This window comes from Symphalangus syndactylus, chromosome X, assembly GCF_028878055.3.
Source record: "Symphalangus syndactylus isolate Jambi chromosome X, NHGRI_mSymSyn1-v2.1_pri, whole genome shotgun sequence".
NCBI classification, from domain to species: Eukaryota; Metazoa; Chordata; class Mammalia; order Primates; family Hylobatidae; genus Symphalangus; species Symphalangus syndactylus.
In genome coordinates this window covers 110,566,177-110,584,669 of record NC_072447.2, presented here as the reverse complement: position 1 = coordinate 110,584,669, position 18,493 = coordinate 110,566,177, and the positions used below count along the sequence as shown (strand labels likewise).

The 18,493-nt window shown below is 33.8% G+C and overlaps 1 protein-coding gene across 3 annotated transcripts in view; it reads right to left on the bottom strand.

Moving 5' to 3' along the window:
* The window catches only part of RADX (RPA1 related single stranded DNA binding protein, X-linked), a 69,075-nt gene that overhangs the window by 42,322 nt on the left and 8,260 nt on the right, over positions 1–18,493 (bottom strand). For 2 of the 3 annotated variants that reach the window (XM_055268601.2, XM_063634723.1), the window contains 7 exons: positions 15,885–16,027; positions 13,377–13,569; positions 5,841–5,949; positions 5,549–5,640; positions 5,320–5,442; positions 1,909–2,013; positions 655–819 (listed from right to left, as the gene is read on the bottom strand). In XM_055268601.2, coding sequence (XP_055124576.1) covers positions 655–819; positions 1,909–2,013; positions 5,320–5,442; positions 5,549–5,640; positions 5,841–5,949; positions 13,377–13,569; positions 15,885–16,027 — 930 coding nt within the window. The remainder of the gene's footprint in view (positions 1–654; positions 820–1,908; positions 2,014–5,319; positions 5,443–5,548; positions 5,641–5,840; positions 5,950–13,376; positions 13,570–15,884; positions 16,028–18,493) is intronic. The other variant, XM_055268602.2, reaches the window with a different exon arrangement.

Sequence of the window (18,493 nt, the reverse complement as noted above, 5' to 3'; positions counted from 1 at the left end):
TAATACAGTTGTCAGTCTCTGAATATCAAGTTACCCAGTGTCTCCTTTAGATATCTTTAGTCTTTCTGTATAACATCATAGCAGTTGAGATCTACACCAAGGTCAGATGTGATCTCAATGACATTAAATAAAGATATTTATAAGCTGAACATCCCTTCTCAGAAATATATTGGACCAGAATATTTCAGATTTCTGATTTTTTTATTTTGGAATATTTGTATTATACTTATCAGTTCAGCTTCCCTAATGCAAAATTCCAAAATCTGAACTGCTCCAATGAGTAGTTCTTTGAGTGTCACTTCAGTACTCAAAAAGTTTCAGGTTTTGGAACATTTCAGATTTCGGATTTTTGGATTAGGAATATTCAACCTATATCTCCAGTTGGTTATCTTCTGTGTTTCCTCTTTTCTTCCAGTCTGATAAAAATCAAAGTAGTAATCTTTAGACCACCATGCGAGATATAGGGAAAACTATACAGAAAATACGTGACATGTATTTTTAGATCTGCATTAAGACAAAGCTATTATCGGTGAATGTTGCTAAACTTTAGTTCACTCCCATAAAAGAAAAGAATAAAGATGACTAATTGAAATAGCATAAGCCATACGTATAAAATATAAACATATGTAGAAGGACTGGCAATTACATTAGTACCTTTAATAGAACTACTATACTTGGAAAATGTCTCTGGCACTGGTGGATAGGGGTAATATCCACCAATAACCATATTCTTCTGTTCCCCGGAATCGGACTTTGTTCTAATCCATTGAATAAAGTTTTTTACCTTGGCATCATACGTATACGGCTGGCCTCTATGACCTCCTCGCGGGAAGGGTAAATCATAAAAAATGAGAAATAAAAATGTCACTGTAACAATCTGCATGAATATTTTTGTGTAAAAACAGTTTACTATTAAAACAATCCCTCTTTTATCACCAAGAAAAAACAGTCAAGTTCACTTATTCACTATGTATAATTATCCAAAGACAGTAAATAAATCCTAAGAAGGAAATCAGACACACTGTGTATTAGAGTTTAAGTGGACTGAAATGTAGCTAGCTATAGGATGCTAAAAATCACACATTTGAATTTTTCTAACTATCCAAATGGTTGACATCTTCTGAAATAACCGATTTTTAAACTATGAATTAACCTGAAATTATGGCATCATGTATGAATGAAGCTTCCTATGAATATGGCTCAGCATTTAAATTTATGGTCTTAAAGCATACTTAAAAGTGCCATATTTACATCTGATAGTATTTATAAGATAACATATGCATTGACAAAGATGTAGGTTACACCTTTCCTAGGACTCTTAACAAATTTCTTAATTACTAACATGGTAACAATCTGGTAAACACCCCATTCCACACTATTTCCTCACTCTCTCATTTGGAAACGTTTTTCTTTAATGTTTTGATCCTATTATTGGAAGGAATAGGGAAAAATAATATACTTGCAGACAAGTAACGAGACCTCTCTTGTTACATAAATAAAACATAAGATCTTGGGGTTGAAATTCGACACTCATTTTTGTTTTCATTTAGAATTTTAAAATATTGTTAACAGAATCCATATTATGATACCAGGCCTAACCAGGTCTTCAATCTATCAAGCAATTTATGATTATCTACATTCTATGCCAAGCAGGAATCAAAGTTGACTGAAGGATATAAATGCAATTTTCCACTGAGTCACAAAATCATTGCTTCATTCATAAGTAATCCATAAGCAATGTATTTCACAGACCAAAAATTCTTTGCTAAAACACTCTTATAGTAATAAAGGAAGTCAAAATAAAGCTATCTTGTAGTTGAATGTTATTATGTAAAAGTTAATATGTACTGAAGAATTTTAGGGAAGAGAAAATATATTTCTAATAATATACACAAAGAAATTACTCACCAGTAATAAACACTCCACTCTCATTTGTAGTGGTGAGGTAAAGCAGCTTAGGTACTTGATTGTCATTTCTGACAACTTTCAACTGTGTACACACAAAATATGCCACTAGAAAACAAAAACACTTATGAAATTACTTTTCCATTTCAAATAGGACCTAACAAGATCAGGATCTAACACAATGCTTCTCAAACTTTAATGCAGAAAGAAATCACATGGTACCAATGTTAAAATGCGAATTCAGATTCAGTAGGTCTAGGGTGGGGCCTGAGATTCTGCATTTCTAATAATCTCCTAGGCAGTTATTAGTGCTGCCAGTCCTGGGACCACACTAGGAACAACAAGGATTTAACACTACTCTGCTTTTTGCGAGAGGCCCCTTTTTTTTTCAGAAAGTACAACAGCCAGCTGCAACTAACTAAAGTCATTTGTTTGTTGCACAGATAAAGAGTGCAAGTCATTTTAACTGGGCACACAACTGAGTGTGAACAGTGATTTCCAACAGAGAAAAAAAAGCTTAGTTTCTCCATGATACTTTCACTGACTAACCCTATCTAACACTAAACTCTGAATTACTCTAACTCCTTCCACCAGATAGGGCTTATACATACATTACCGATTCGTATTTGCTTATGCAAGTGTTTTTTATCTTTTATGTATTTATCTTAATTAGATTTTAAGGCCAATGGCAGGTCTTATATCATCTTTTTATTTTCTTTTCAACTTGCTAACTTTATAGGCTAAAAAGAATATCTAAAAATGAGAGTATAATGTCTTCAGATTTCAACTACTTTCAACAGTTATCAATTGTTTTTACCTAATAGGCTAATTATTATAGTTTCATTAATCCAACATTATTTTTTATTTTAACTCATTATATGTCAAAACACTTACGGTTTTACAAACTAGGAAATGAGGAAGTAAATGTAAATTCTTATAATCACACAAAAGTAATTTCTCATTTGAGAATAAAAATTTCTCCAGAGCACAACTGTACATTCATTTGCTACATCTCATATTTACTAAGTTCTTTATTCTGTAGCAATGAAAAGGAAGAAAATCTGTTCAAATGCTAAGAATTATCTTAATTTATATTAAGAATTATCTTAATTTTTCCTTTATTTCAAAAATTACAAACATATGAATATTAATGGCTAAAGGTGTTGATACAGGAATATTAAAGAAACCTCTAAAATATGTTAAGCCAGTAGATCTCATATTACGTGTTCTTACAACAATAAATAAATTTAGAAAAATAAAGAAACCTCTAATTCTAAATTCATGGCCACTAAAAATCTGAGAGTCAGATCTATCACTTCCTAGCTATATGAAATCCAGGAAATTACTTAACCCCTCTGGATGTTTGCTTTCTCACCTGAAAATTTATAACAACATCAACTCTTCAAAAGGTAATTGAGAGTACAAAATGAGATAATATCTATAAGCATCTGGTACATGGTAAACACACAACATTACTTCCCCTTAGTTCTTCGCTTTTCTTATGAAAAAAAAGAGTCATACTACCAAAGAATTTTGGTATTATTCCTGAAGAATCTTGGCCATGCTCCCCTTCTTGGGCCTGAAGCCCCCATAATACTCACCATTAATTTAATGATTTTTTCCTTCACTTTTGGTCAAAAGATAAAAACAAATTGTGACTGTTGTCAACTATTATACTAGAATAAATCTCACCAAGATCCGAATATACGTTTCTTGGAAGGATACATCTCACATCATCACAAGAAATACAATACGCGTGTTTGGCAAAGTTCCTGTGCGAAATCTTTATCCAAAATTCTTGTTAGCTTCTTGTTTAAAGTGGTTACAAACAAACAAAAAGGAAGCTGGCAATAAAACCCACCTAAATTGAGGCAATAGGATTATCACCAGAAGTCATCACTGCCAATTACTTATTCCCTAAAAGAAGTTATATCAGAGTTAATAGCCCACTCACCTTGGAAGCCCATGCCTTGATTTGGCCAAAACTCTCTTTCTGTTCCATCCCCCATAAACTGGGGTGAGGTTTGGTTCTATTCAGATATATTTTTAAAATTTAATCTCACAAGCCTAGGGTGGAATCTAACAAAGCAGAGGTGTATAATACTGTTTTGTATAGAGAATAAAGGGGCAGCAGAACAGCCCTATATACAGTGTCTAGGTCTCTTGGTGTTCTACAACATCTATCTTATTGCTGGTTAAAAAAGTAATAATAATAGATATAGGCCAGGTGCAGTGGCTCACGCCTGTAATCCCAGCACTTTGGGAGGCTGAGGTGGGCAGATCACCTGAGGTCGAGTTCCAGACTAGCCTGCCCAACATGGTGAAACCCCATTTCCACTGAAAATATAAAAATTAGCCAGGCATGGTGGTGTGCTCCTGTAGTCCCAGTTACTCAGGAGGCTGAGGCAAGAGAATCATTTGAACCTGGGAGGTAGTGGTTGCAGTGAGTCAAGATCGTGCCACTGCACTCTAGCCTGGGCGACAGAGTGAGACTCCATCTCAAATATATATATAAATACACACACACACACACACACACACACACACACACACACACACACATATATGTAGTAAATATTGGGAGTTACTTCAATGTTGACCAAGCATTTAACACAGGTAGCAATTAGTGTTTATTCATGTAATTATTTGGAAAATAATAAAATGTCATCCCCTATCTAAAATAGCTTTATATTCTAAATACAAATAAGGAAATATTCATTGAAACTGCTGAAAAGTATTATACTTTTTTCCTTATCATAATAGATCTGAAGACTAGCCTGTTATATGTAATATGTAATAGGACAAACCTAAAATAATTTCAAATAAATAAAACTAGTCGAAAAAATACTTTTATATCTGAATGGATCCAGGGGAGAAAGTCAATGCCAAAGTAAGTCAAAGTAAAATATTGACCAGCTGGTATAAATAACACTACCAACTCACTTGAATAATTTAATATTCAACTGGAACCCTACTTACCATTGTCATTATGTAATTACATAGTCCACCAATCATCTACCAATTAATGCTATATAAGTCTTCGATGTCTTTAATGCGGTCTACTTAATCAATTTCCAAATGTATAAAAAGGGAATTGACTGCCTATGTTTTAGTCTTACTGAAATTTAAGGATTTTTTAATGTGTGGATTGTTTACAATGAGAATTGATAAGAGGACCTGTTTTCTGAAAAACTGGTTTCAATCCCAAGTTAATTCTGAACAGACAACCAACGGGTTGTTAATGTCTATAATACCAAATACGATATTAATATAGAAAAGATTTAAACATGCTGTCAGACTGCTTGAATTTGCCAACTCAATGTCACCCTACTTCTGTAAGTCAGTTTACTCTACATTTTTAAAGTTAATTCTCCTACTTCCAAACATAAAATAAAAATATTAAAAATTGCTTACTTGGGTAAATATTTTCAAAGATTTCTGGCTGCGATGTTGAAAACAGTTCCACTATAAATGGTTGTTCTGAAGTACCGTCAGCAATGTGAATCCAGCGATATGACCAAAAATCTTCACGGTTTTCTATATGGATAGAATATTAAAATAAATGAAGGTAACTGTTACATACATATGAACACAAAATTATTCACTGAAATACTTTTTATGATTTTCAATTTTAAAAGCTTACCTTTCTTTTTTGACCGCTGGACCCTTCCTACAAAAACTAAAAGGCCAATAACATCACAGATGCAATTTCCTGGCATATCATCCAGTTCTGACCTAAAAAGGTAAAATCACTAAATTAATATTTTATTTTTAAACAGTGAAAAACATTCTACAATTATTATTTTGAAAATGTATATCTACATAATTGCTATAGCCTAATTCTGGGTAGATTTTGAGCAAATTACAATGCATTGTTTTTCAGTAATCAGGACTGAAGATTAATATTTAAGACATTTTACAAGAAACTATTTTACCTTGTGGTAAATCGGTGATTTAACTTTGGCAGTCTCCATTCTGGTTTCACCTGCTTTTCTGGAATGATAATTATATTTGTTGGGGGATCTCGAAGATTCAGGCAGATTTCTGAAAAACAAATATATTACTTTAATATGCTATTTAATATACACCAAAGAATATACATGAATATATATTAAAAAGCAAAATAGTAGACTGAACATTTTGAACCCACCACTAAACTCAAGAACTAGACTATTATCAGTGTTCTTCTACCTCCATTATCACATCCACTTATCTCTCCACCACAGTTTAAAAAGTTTAACCACACTTTGAGAACTTTGTGTTCTATCATTTCTTTAACTTGAAAAGGGTTTTATCACTTTGCCCAGACAAAATCCTATTTGGCTTTGTTTTTGAACTTCATATGAGTGAAATTATATTCTGTATTTTATGACTACTTTTTTCACTCAACATTATATTAATAAAATTCATCCATGTAGCTGCATGTAGCAGTTTTCTTGACATTTCCACAGCTGAATAATGTTCCAGTGTGTTAATATACTATAATTTATTAACTAAAATTTATTTATCCATTATTGTGTTGATGGACATCTGGAGTATTTCCAGGTTTTTACTATTATACATAGGGTTGTTTAAAAATTTTTGTATATGTCTCCCTGTGCACACAGGCAACTGTTTTTCTAAGATATTATATGTAGGTGCAGAAATGCTGGATTATATGATATGTAAATGTTCAGCTCTATAGCATAATCCCTAATCATTTTAAGTGACGAGCCTATTTGTGTTTCTACCAGCAATGTGTAAAAATTCCCATTGATACACATCCTCTCCAAACCTTGGTATTGTCAACTTTCTTTCTTTCTTCTTTCTTTCTTTTTTCTTTCTTTCTTTTCTTTCTTTCTCTTTCTCTTTCTTTCTTCTTTTTCTTTCTTTCCTTTCTTTTTCTTTCTTTTTCTTTTCTTTCCTTTACTTTTTTCTTTCTTTCTTTCTTTCTTTCTTTCTTTCTTTCTTTCTTTCTCTCTCTCTCTCTCTCTCTCTCTTTCTTTTCTTTCTTTCTTTCTTTCTTTCTTTCTTTCTTTCTTTCTTTCTTTCTTTCTTTCTTTCTTTCTTTCTTTCTTTCCTTTCTTTCTCCCTCTCTCTCTCTCCCTCCCTCCCTCCCTTCCTTTCTTTCTCCCTTCTTTCTTTCCTTCTTTCTTTTTTCTTTTGACAGGGTCTTACTCTGTTGCCCAGGCTGGAGTGTAGTGGCACAATCATACAATCACGGCTCACTGCAGCCTTGAACTCCTGGGCTCAAGCAATCCTCCTGCCTTAGCCTCCTGAGTAGCTACAATCATCATGTCCAGCTAATTTTTGTAATTTTTGGTAGAGATGGGGGGTCTTGTTATGTTGCCCAGGGTGATCTTGTCCTGGCCTCAAGGCTTCTTCCAGAATCAGCCTCACAGAGCACTTGGGTCTCAGGTGTGAGCCACTGCACATGGTCAAATTTAGTACTTTTGGCCAATCTAGTGATATGGCAATTTGTTGTGATCCTATTTTGTACTTCCCTTATTACTAATCATATTGAACAACATTTCATGTACTTATGGTTCATATATGCATTCTCTTCTGTGAAATGCCTTGGTCTTTTGCCCATTGTTCTATTGAATTGTTGAATTGTCTTTTAAAAATTTGCAAGAGTTGTTTATATGTTGGATATTAATTCTTCATTGATTATGTAGTGGCAAATACAATCTTTACCCAGTTTATTTATCTCTACTTATTTATTTAAGGCTTTCTTAATGTCTTCCAATAATGTGTCATAATCATCTCCACATAGGTCTTACACATCTTCTCTTACATTTATTTCTAGACATCTTATAGTTATTGTTGACAATGTCAATGATGTTTTCAAATTATAATTTCTAACTCTTTATTATTGGAGTATACATAATCAGTTGACTTCTTTTGTAGCTTTGCTAATATCTTATTATTTTTAATTTTTATTTCTAAAAACTTTTATTTTAGGTTCAGGGGCATATGTGCAGGTTTGTTATATAGGTAAACTCATGTCACGGGGGTTTGTTGTACGGATTATTTTGTCACCCAGGTACTAAGCCTAGTACTTGATAGTTGTTTTTTCTGATCCTCTCCCTCCTCCCACCCTCCACTTTCAAGTAGGCCACAGTGTGTGCTGTTCCCCTCTTTGTGTTCTCATCATTTAGCTCCCATTTGTAAGTGAGAACATGTGGTATTTGGTTTTTTGTTCCTGCATTAGTTTGGTAAGGTTAATAAATCCTATTATTTTTAATACTTTGTGTTATTTTTTCTCTGTATAAAATTTAATTTGCGAGTAATAAGAGTCTTGCATTTTTCTTTAAAACCTTTATACCTTTAATTCATTTTGTCTTCTCACGCTGGCTAGGACAGCCAGTACAACACTAAATAGAAATAGTAATAATAGGAGACATCCATTTTCCCCATTTTATAAAGGAATGTATCTAACTTTTCCCCATTAAGAATTGTGTTTGCTGTTTGGTTTTGATTTTGTAAATACCCATTATTAGGTGTTTTTGTTGTTGTTGTTGGTATTGCTCTGTCGCCCAGGCTGGAATGCAGTGGTGCAATCACGGCTCATTGAAGCCTCAACCTCCTGGGCTCAAGCAATCCTCTCTCCTCAGCCTCCTGAGTAGCTAGGACTACAGGTGCATGCCACCACAACTGGCTAATTGTTTATTTTTATTTGTAGAGACAGGGTCTTACTATGTTGCACAGGCTGGTCTCAAACTCCTGGCTTCAAGTGATCTTCCTGCCTTGGCCTCCCAAAGTGCTGGAATTACAGGCATGAGCCACCATGCTCAGCCCCCTTACTTAGTTTAAGGAAGGTTCCTTCTCTTGCTATTTTCTTTTTTAAATTAATGAATAGTTGTAAAATTTTAATAAAAGCTTTTTGTGTATCTATTACAATGCTCATTATCTAATTTGTAAAAATGGTGGGTGACACAGATTTTTATATGTAAAACCAATTTTGCATTGCTGAGGAAAAATGCAACCTAGTCACAGTATGTGAACTTTTTTTTTTTTTTTTTACACATGATGCAGTTTGCCAATATTCCATTCAGAATATCTATATATATGTTTATATGTTAGTGGCTGAAGCTGACCTATAATTTTTCTCCTTCATACTATTCTTGTTTGGTTTTGATTATCACAGTTATATTGGCAGCAAAAAATGAGTTTGAGAATATACTTTCTAGTCTAGTCTCTGGAATAGGTTTAGAATGCTATATTCCCTAAATGTTTGGTAGAATTTCGCTATAATATGATGTATGCCTGGTATTTTCTTTGTGGGAAAAATTTAAACCTCTGAGTCAATTACTTTAATAGTTATAAAGCTATTTGGGCTTTTTTCTTCTTGGTTAGTTACATTTTTCTAAGAACTTTCTGTGTAGCAAACAAGGCTTAAACCAGGATGAAGATATTTTATTTCTATTTCTGCCTATTACTAGTCATGTGAAAGGAAATATTCACTTTACCTTTATGAGTTTCAGTCTATTCATATATAAGCAAGCAAAGTTTGTATTACATAATATTACCTTGCATCATAGTTTGCATATTCCAAAGTACTTTCATTGTCATAGTATCAATTATATTCAAGGTCCCTTCTGGCTCTAAAATGCTAGGGTTCCTAATTAAAGAAATAGCCCCTGCCCGCCAAAATAAAAAATTCTTGTTGCTATCATCCAATCAATATGCATTATGTAATACAGTCTGAAAATCTCAAGATTTTAAAGGGTGTATTATTTGTGTATGCCAGCTACGTACTATTTTGTAAAAGGTATACAGAATAATGTACAAAATTCAATATACAAAGCCATACACATCCAACAAATAATATATCCTTTGTTTTGCAATAGAATTTCCATCTTTATAGATTTCCATTTATTCAGTCTTTTAAAAAAATTACATTGGCCAGGCGCGGTGGCTCACGCCTGTTTTACCAGCACTTTGGGAGACCGAGGCGGGTGGATCACTTGAGGTCAGGAGTTCAAAACCAGTCCGGCCAATATGGCAAAACCCTGTCTTTACTAAAAATACAAAAAGTAGCCTGGCATGGTGGTGGGTGCCTGTAATCTCAGCTACTCGGACAGGAGAATCATTTGAACCCAGGAGGTGAAGGTTGCAGTGAGCTGAGATTGCACCACACCACTCCAGCCTGGGTGACATAGCAAGACTCCGTCACAAAAAAAAAAAAAAAAATCACATCTTAGTTCTTCTAACTTGGAACTATGTGTGGAAATATGAAAAATAAACCAACATAAATGACCCCATTAGTTTTTCTTCCAACATGAACACCTAGAAGGCAGTGATGGTACCACAAATCCTTATTCCTTTACTGACCAACTCTCCTCCCACTATATACTGTTTCTCATTTATAATGCTCAGAACATTTAAACTACACTGATATTTTTCCTAATCTCTGCTTAACACTTTCTCCCATGCAACACATTCTCCTACTTTACTGTCCATTCTTTCTTCAATTACATTTTTATTGATTTCCTTATCCTTTTTGTCTATTACAGTTTTAATATGGTTTAGTGTCATTAGTCTTTCATTTTACTGTAATTTGTTTATCTTACATAGTTGTCACCCCATGAGACTAATTTTTAAGGGTAGAACTGTATATTACTTACTTTTGCATCTCCTGTGTCTAACACGATCTACAGAACTGCCTTTTTTTCTCTTTAAAAGATAATTAATCACCTTCCGGCCGGGTGCGGTGGCTCATACATGTAATCCTAGCATTTTGAGAGGCCGAGGCAGGTAGATCACTTGAGGTCAGGAGTTCGAGTCCAGCCTGGCCAAAATGGTGAAACCCCATCTCTACTAAAAAAACACAAAAATTAGCTGGGCTTGATGGTGTGTGCCTGTAATCCCAGCTACCTGAGAGGCTGAGGCAGGAGAATCGCTGGAACCCAGGAGGTGGAGGTTGCAGTGAGCCGAGATTGCACAACTGCACTCCAGCCTGGGTGACAAAGTGAGGCTCTGTCTCAAAAATTAAATAAATAAATAAATAAAAACAATAAAAAAGATAGTCACCTTTCTACTCTGTTTCTTTGGGATCAGCTTTGTAGATTCCACTTATGAGTTAGATCTTACAGTATTTGTCTTTCTGTGCCTGGCTTATTTCAATTAGCATAATGTTCTTCAAGAATCTAAAAAAGTCAATCTCATAGAAACAGAGAGTAGAAAGATGGTTACCAGAGGCTGGGGAGTGAGTGGCGAGGCATAGGGAAAAGCGAGATGTTGATCAAAGGCTACAAAATTTCAGTCAGATTGCAGAAATGTCTTAGGGATCTATCGCATTGGATGGTGACTACAGTTAATAATAATGTATTATATATTTCAAAATTGCTAATAGATTTTTAATGTTCTTACCACAAAAAAGTGATAATTTGGTAAGGTGATGGATATGTTGATTGAGTCTTTCTACAATGTATATACACAGATCAAAACATCACACTAGACCCCATAAATATATTTTATTACTATTTGTCAATTAAAAATAAAGAAAATGCTAGGATAAAAAGATCATTAGTCAGTTTCATGCAGGTAATTTTTAAAGGTCATAAAGCCATAGTTCCCAACCTTGACTGTACCTTTGGGATCAGCTGAGGAGATTTAAACCCATAGCAATGCCTTGGTCCCATTCTCAGAGTAATTAAATCAGAATCTCTGAGGGTGGGGCACCAGTGGCTCTTTAAAGCTCCCCAAGTGATTTCAATATACAGCCAGAGTTGTAATCTACTTACACATGTAGGCTAGGCAAACTACAGGCTGCAGATGGCTGCAAGTTTTTGTAAATAAATATTTATTGGAATATTGCCATATCCATTCCTTTACATACATATGGCTGCCTTCAGTCTACAAAGGCAGAGCTGAGAAGCTGAAACAGAGACCATATGGCGTGCAAAGCCTAAAATATTTACTACTTGGCGCTTTACAGAAATAGTCTATTGCTTCCTAAAAAAAGAGGGCAAAAGTCCTGTTACTTATCAAAAATATAAGGAAGAAAATAGAGACTGCTGCTAACATTAATAAGAAGTAAAACTGTTTTAAAGACCAAAAGGTACATTTTAAATATATTATCACCAAGGCTATCATTTATAAAAATAATTTCTGTATCTGCAGTTACTTACGTGAAAACATAAATAATTTCTCATACCTTAGAAAGTTTCCATTATGAAAATCTGGTCCTATAATTCTATATAGCAGAGGTAGCATGCTGTAAATCAGCGTCCTCTTGCCAACTTTTATTGTGTTTTCTTAGTAAGTCACAATATCTCTATCAGTTTAGTTCCTCACCTTTCTATAGCAAAAACTAATGAGGTAATAGACTGTGTGTACCAGACTACCTAGGTAATAACTTCTTCATCTAGCAAGATCTGACCAATGTCTGCAAAATGCTTAAGATTTTAATAAATAATCATATAAGGTTTTTGCAAATAAACACAAGTTTAAGAAAACAATGAACAACTGCTACCTTTATCTGAATATTCTCTAAGTAATTAAGCTTAATGGATTAGCCGGGGAATTTAGAACACACAGAAATTCAGGTCCACAATAAAGGTATTATAAACCAAAAACAATATTTAAACTTAAGCAATGTAATCTACAATTCTTGCAAATGAAAGTGAAAAAATCACGGTCATATCTAAAAACAATTATTTAATATATTAATTTTAATGGTCCAAAAATATTTGTGATGTCAATATATCAATACTAATTAGGAAAAGCCCTTTCAAGATTGTAGCAATTGGCAAAATTTGAATACTGACTACAGGTTAGGTATTAGTATTGTATCAATTTTAAATTTCCTGATTTTGATAATTGTACTCAGATTATGTAATAGAATGCTCTTGTTATTAGAAAATATATGCTGAAATACTAATGAAGTGTTTAGGCTTAAAGGGGTATGTATGATGGCTGCCACTTTCTCTTACTGGATCACAAGGAATATATATACATACATATGTGTGTATCTGTGTGTATGTGTAAAGATATGGATATGTATGAAGAGAGATATATAATGATAAAGCAAAGGTAAATGCTAGTAATTGTTGAATATGCGTAAAGGGTATATGGGAGTTCTTTATACCATTCTTTCAACTTTTATGTAAGTCTGAAATTATTTCAAAAAGTTAACAGAAGTTCTTTTCAGACAGCACCTACTAGTAAGTGCAAAATATATTCGTTATTAACTTAATATTATATGACCAAAAATAAAATAAAACAAAATACGTACAACCCAAGTGGAGCTCATTCTTCAATCAACAATAAATGTCTCAGATAATTTTTCTTAATAAATAAAATAATAAATAGGTATATTTATTAGGTTATGTGATTGCTTGAAAATTTTATGGACAAATAAATTTAAAGGTTTCATAGGTTCTAACAGCTTCAGTAATTTTTATGGTCTTTTTTCCTAATATGGTACATTGCAAATTTATATAAACAAAACAACGATAAGACAACAAATTCATTGAATACTTAACCCATTGTAGAAATTAGTTTGATCTGTGGATCCACGGGGACAGGCTGTATTCTGAATGGATAACTCTTTTTAACAGAATAGTCTTGAAGCAGAAGAACTAAACCAACCCGCAAACTTTTATACCACTCAGGACACAGGGCATTCCACATAATCACTGACACTGTGCCTGAACTGTCAGCAACTTCCAAAAAGGTCTAGAAAGAAAATGAGTAAAAGCACATACATATTTGCCACTTTTATCTATACAGATAATATATAGCATATTATTTGTGATCATTTAGAGTGATGGAAAATAACATTTAAATTTTAATTATTTATTAATAATGATTCAGTTGTCAATTCTGCTAATATTGATCATCTAAAGATTAGAGATAGAGAAATCTATTGAGGTGGAAAGTATTTGGAGTTTTTCTCAGTATTAAAATTCAGTGACAGACAACTTCAGTTCTGCCTAAAAGGCAGTCTGTAAAGTGTTTTCTGATTCTTAATTTCTTCTTAAATAATGATGTTATATTCTCAGACCCTTTCTCTAAATGAAGAATATACATTTTGGGTAATTCATTCTTTTATTCATTAAACATTTACTGAATCCATATTCCAGACATTATGTTAGGCCCTGGAATCCAGAGATGAATCAAACATCATCCCTAATAATAATAGCTAAAATATATATAGGACTTGCTATGTGCCTGTAACATAGGTAAATCCTTTACTAATTCAATCCTCACATCAATCCTGTAAGGTAAGCACAATTAGTATCCATATTTTACAGATGAGTAAACTGAGGCTTTAATAGGATAAATAATTTTCCCTACATCATAAAGGTAAGAAATGGTAAACAGAGCTGAAACTTGAATTCAGTTCATATGACTACAGGGCATGCACTCTTAAGCACTATTAGATACTTCTTCCCTACAGTCAGGGAGCGCACAGTAGAGTAAGATTAGCAAATCTATTAACAGGTATGTGTAACTGGGTTATGCATGCTCTGATAGACCTACGTAAGGGCATATAGTGGGGTCCTGAGTAGCATGTAGTTGATTCTCCCAGTGACTAGGCATATAGGTATACATGGAAAGACTTAAATCAGAGGTAAGCACTGAACTGAATCTTAAAGATGGCTTCGCCAGTCTGATGAGAAGTGAGAGGAAGAGGATTCTAGGCAGAAGAAACAACATGAGCAGAAGTATGAAAGGTAGAAAACAATTGGTTACTGTTAGAAAATTCCAGCTAGGGCAATTTGGTTAGTATGAGGCATAGGGAGCTCAGGAAGAGACGAGACTGGAGAGGCAAGCAAGGGTGAAATGATGGAGACACAAAGAGGTAGGAAGGCAACAAATAAGCGGAGTTAAAAAATCAGGGAGGAAAGTATTGCAACAATGAGAAGGCAAAAAACTATCGGGGAATGACTGAATAATTTATGATATAATGTGCTAAAAATATATAACTGTAAAGTATTATGGATGAAGAATTTTTAGTGATATGAGAAAATATTTGAGAAAATATTTAAGAAAATGTTAAATGATACAAAATTATATGCACAATATGGTTCCCATTTTGTAAAATAATTTAATGTGATATATGATATACACGCTCACATGAAATATGTAATACATATACATATGCACATATATGTGATATATATGATTAAATATCATAGATATGTGTATGTGTATATATATATATATGATATGCTTGTATATGTGTATATATGTGATTTACACATACACAAGAAAGGGAATAAAACACACCATGTTAACAGTGGCTCTCTCTGAGTGGTAAGATCTTCAAACAGATTTCTACATTTTCCAAATTCCCTACAATAAGCATGTATAACTTTTATAATAAAAGTTTAATGAAACATCTAAAGTAGTTCTTGATATCATGGGAAAATACAATATAATATTAAGTAAGAAAAAATAGAACACAAACATATCAAGAAAGTAGAGCTCATGAGCATTATACGGCACAGAGAGTCAAGACAGTAGAGAAGTATCACACAGATTTGACAATTAGAGTTACTAGCGAATGATAAGCTAAGGAAAAAAGCCAAGCTAATTGTGTTGAGAAATGGGAGGCAAGAAAGTAAAAACACCTAGCGTAGACTACTTCTTCAAGAAGCTTACCTGAAGAGAAAGATAGGGAATAGAAGAGTCATAAGGCCAAGGGAGATTCTTTTCTTTTCTGTTTTTAAATGGGAGACTAGAGTATGTTCATATGTTGGCGCAGAAAGCATAGGTGAGAAGAAAAGGTTGAAGGAAAATAAAAAGGTGGGAAGGAGACCACCTGGATCAGGGAAATAAAGGGCACCAATACAGAAATAATTTCTTTTTGTACCATAAATTATGCAGAAAAATACTTTATAATATACATTTATGTACATTTAAAAATTATTACATCGAACTTATGAAATGCTATTTAAACGAACAGGTTATCATACTATGGAATGAGGTGTGTAAGTTATAATTTATAACTTTTAAATTAACATATGATATCTTATTACTTGTACCTGATATGGTTCAATCATCTTTTTATCAGGTTTTCCATAGTATCGTAGTTTTGATTTATGTAAGATCCTCACAAGCAAAGCAGGAAAATTTCTTCTGTTAGTCCAGGTCATTTCAAGGTGAGAAAGGGAAATTATTTTGGTATCTAGAATATAAAAAAGAGGAAAGAAATCCTGTTTAACATGTAATGGTAACTTCAAAGATCTATTTTAATGGTTAAAAATAGTAGCTTGATCATACCTAAAGTGACTCCTTCTTGCCAGCTAAACCTTGCCAGCTAAGTCTATATACCTCTCCCACATAAACTACATTTGATCCCTAACATTAACAGCTGAAATATATATAGGGCTTACTATATGCCTGGAACATAGGTAAACACCTATATTAACCAACACGTTGTCCCACCTAGAATTCCCTCCATCTTACCAAACCATTTAATAACTTCCTGGAAAACCTGGATCTAAACTCACCTCCCTTAAGACATTTTGTGAAAAAAAACAAAAAACAAAAAACCTCAGTGTCATGGAATATTTTTCCCATTACTAAGCACTTACATATTTAATTTACAGAAATGGGCTAGGTGCAGTGGCCAATGCCTATAATCTCAGCACTTCAGGAGGGCAAGACCAGCAGCTTGCTTGTGCCGAGGAGTTTGAGACCAGCCTGGGCAACATGGCGAAACCCCCCATGTCTCTCCAAAAAGACAAAAATTAGCTGGGCGTGGTGGCACGTGCCTATAGCTCCAGCTACTCAGGAGGCTGAAGTGGGAGGATCACCTGAGCCCAGGCAGCTGAGTTCACTACAGCCAGGCTGCAGTGAACCATGATCACACCACTGCATTCCAGCCTGAGCAATTGAGAGCCTGTCTCAAAAAAAAAATCATAGAATTGTTTTATTACACATTTTTGTATTGCCTTCACCTCAGTTTCATATGTATAAATTCTATCTCCCCCAAACATGACAGACATGGCCCTGTATCAGGACCTTTGCAATTGCTGTCTTCCCTTTAGATATCCAAGTGACTTTCTCCCTCCTCTCTTCAAGTTTTGCTCAAATATCACCTTCTCAGTGATATTATCCCTAACCAACCTATTAAAAACTGACCCCTTTACTTATCCTCCATTCCACTTTATTTTTCTACATTGCACTTACTATCTTCTCATATGCCATATAATTTACTTAGAAACGTTTTTATCTGCAAGCTTGCTGGCAGGTTCAAAAACTGCTAAAAAGCTATTCATCAACTTAAAGAATTAATTTGTAATACTGATGTATTCTTCCTTGGATTAAGAGAGGTTCCACCTGCAATTGTCTCCACATTTTTCTCTCTCACAGCCCATAGTTCCAACTATTAAGATTTGAATTTGCATTAGTACTAGTATTTCTTTTGCTAAGGCTCCCTTCATTTCTAGCTTTGTTCAAATAATGTTTTATCTAGTCAACATTTTTGACATAAAAGTCACACTTGTAATTTCTTTTTAATAAGGGATTAAGTGGTATTATATAATTATGTCTATACTATAAAACACACACACAATTTTTAGTATTAGGATACCCTGTAATTTTCCTTCCAGATTCTCCCAATAGATTACTATCCCAGGATCACAGGTCCTAACATTTGATCTGATATAATTAAGTGATTTCATTTTAATGTCAGATGAATTTCAGATCAGCTTTGAATTGTCTGGGATGTACATGGAACATTCTTGATCAATAAAAGCACATATAGCTCCTTTATTGTCTGGAATAAATTCAAGAGCTACATAGTTTTGTAAAACCAGAGTTCTAAGAGCCTCTGTTTCTGTTATAATTAGGTCCAGAGAGTTAGCTGTAATCAGACACCTTTCTGGTTAACATTTTTCCCAGTTTGGGTTTTTAACTCACAAACTTCATGGAATACACATTTTATCTCTCAAATCTAAAAAAGAATTAGAGGCCCTTTACAGACAATGAAGAATTTGTGTAAATTCATAGTAATAAATGTGTTCATTATCAAAAAAGAAATAATGAAAATAAACTGGTTATTCAATATGCAATAGAACAGTGATTCTCAAAATGTTTTGGTCTCAGGATCCCTATACATTCTTAAAAATTATTGAAGATCTTGAATAGCTATTTTTTTTTCTTTTGTTGAGATGGAGTCTCACTCTGTTGCTCAGGCTGGAGTGCTGTGGTGTGATCTCGGCTCACTGCAACCTCCACCTCCCAGGTTCAAGCGATTCTCCTGCCTCAGCCTCCTGAGTAGCTGGGACTACAAGCATGCACCACAATGTCCGGCTAACTTTTGTATTTTTTAGTAGAGACGGGGTTTCACCATGTTGGCCAGGCTGGTCTCCAACTCCCGACCTCAAGTGATCCGCCTGCCTCAGCCTCCCAAAGTGCTGAGATTACAAGCATGAGCCACCGTGCCCATCCTGAAGAGCTTCTTACTGTACTATTAAGTAGACTAAGAATTTTTTAAATGATCAATTCATTAAAAATAACAATAATAAACTAATATGTATAATTATAAATAACATATTTTTTTGAAAAATGACTATATTTTCCAAAACCAAAAAATAATGTAGTGAGAAGCGTGGCATTGTTTTGCATTTCTGCAAATCTTATTAGT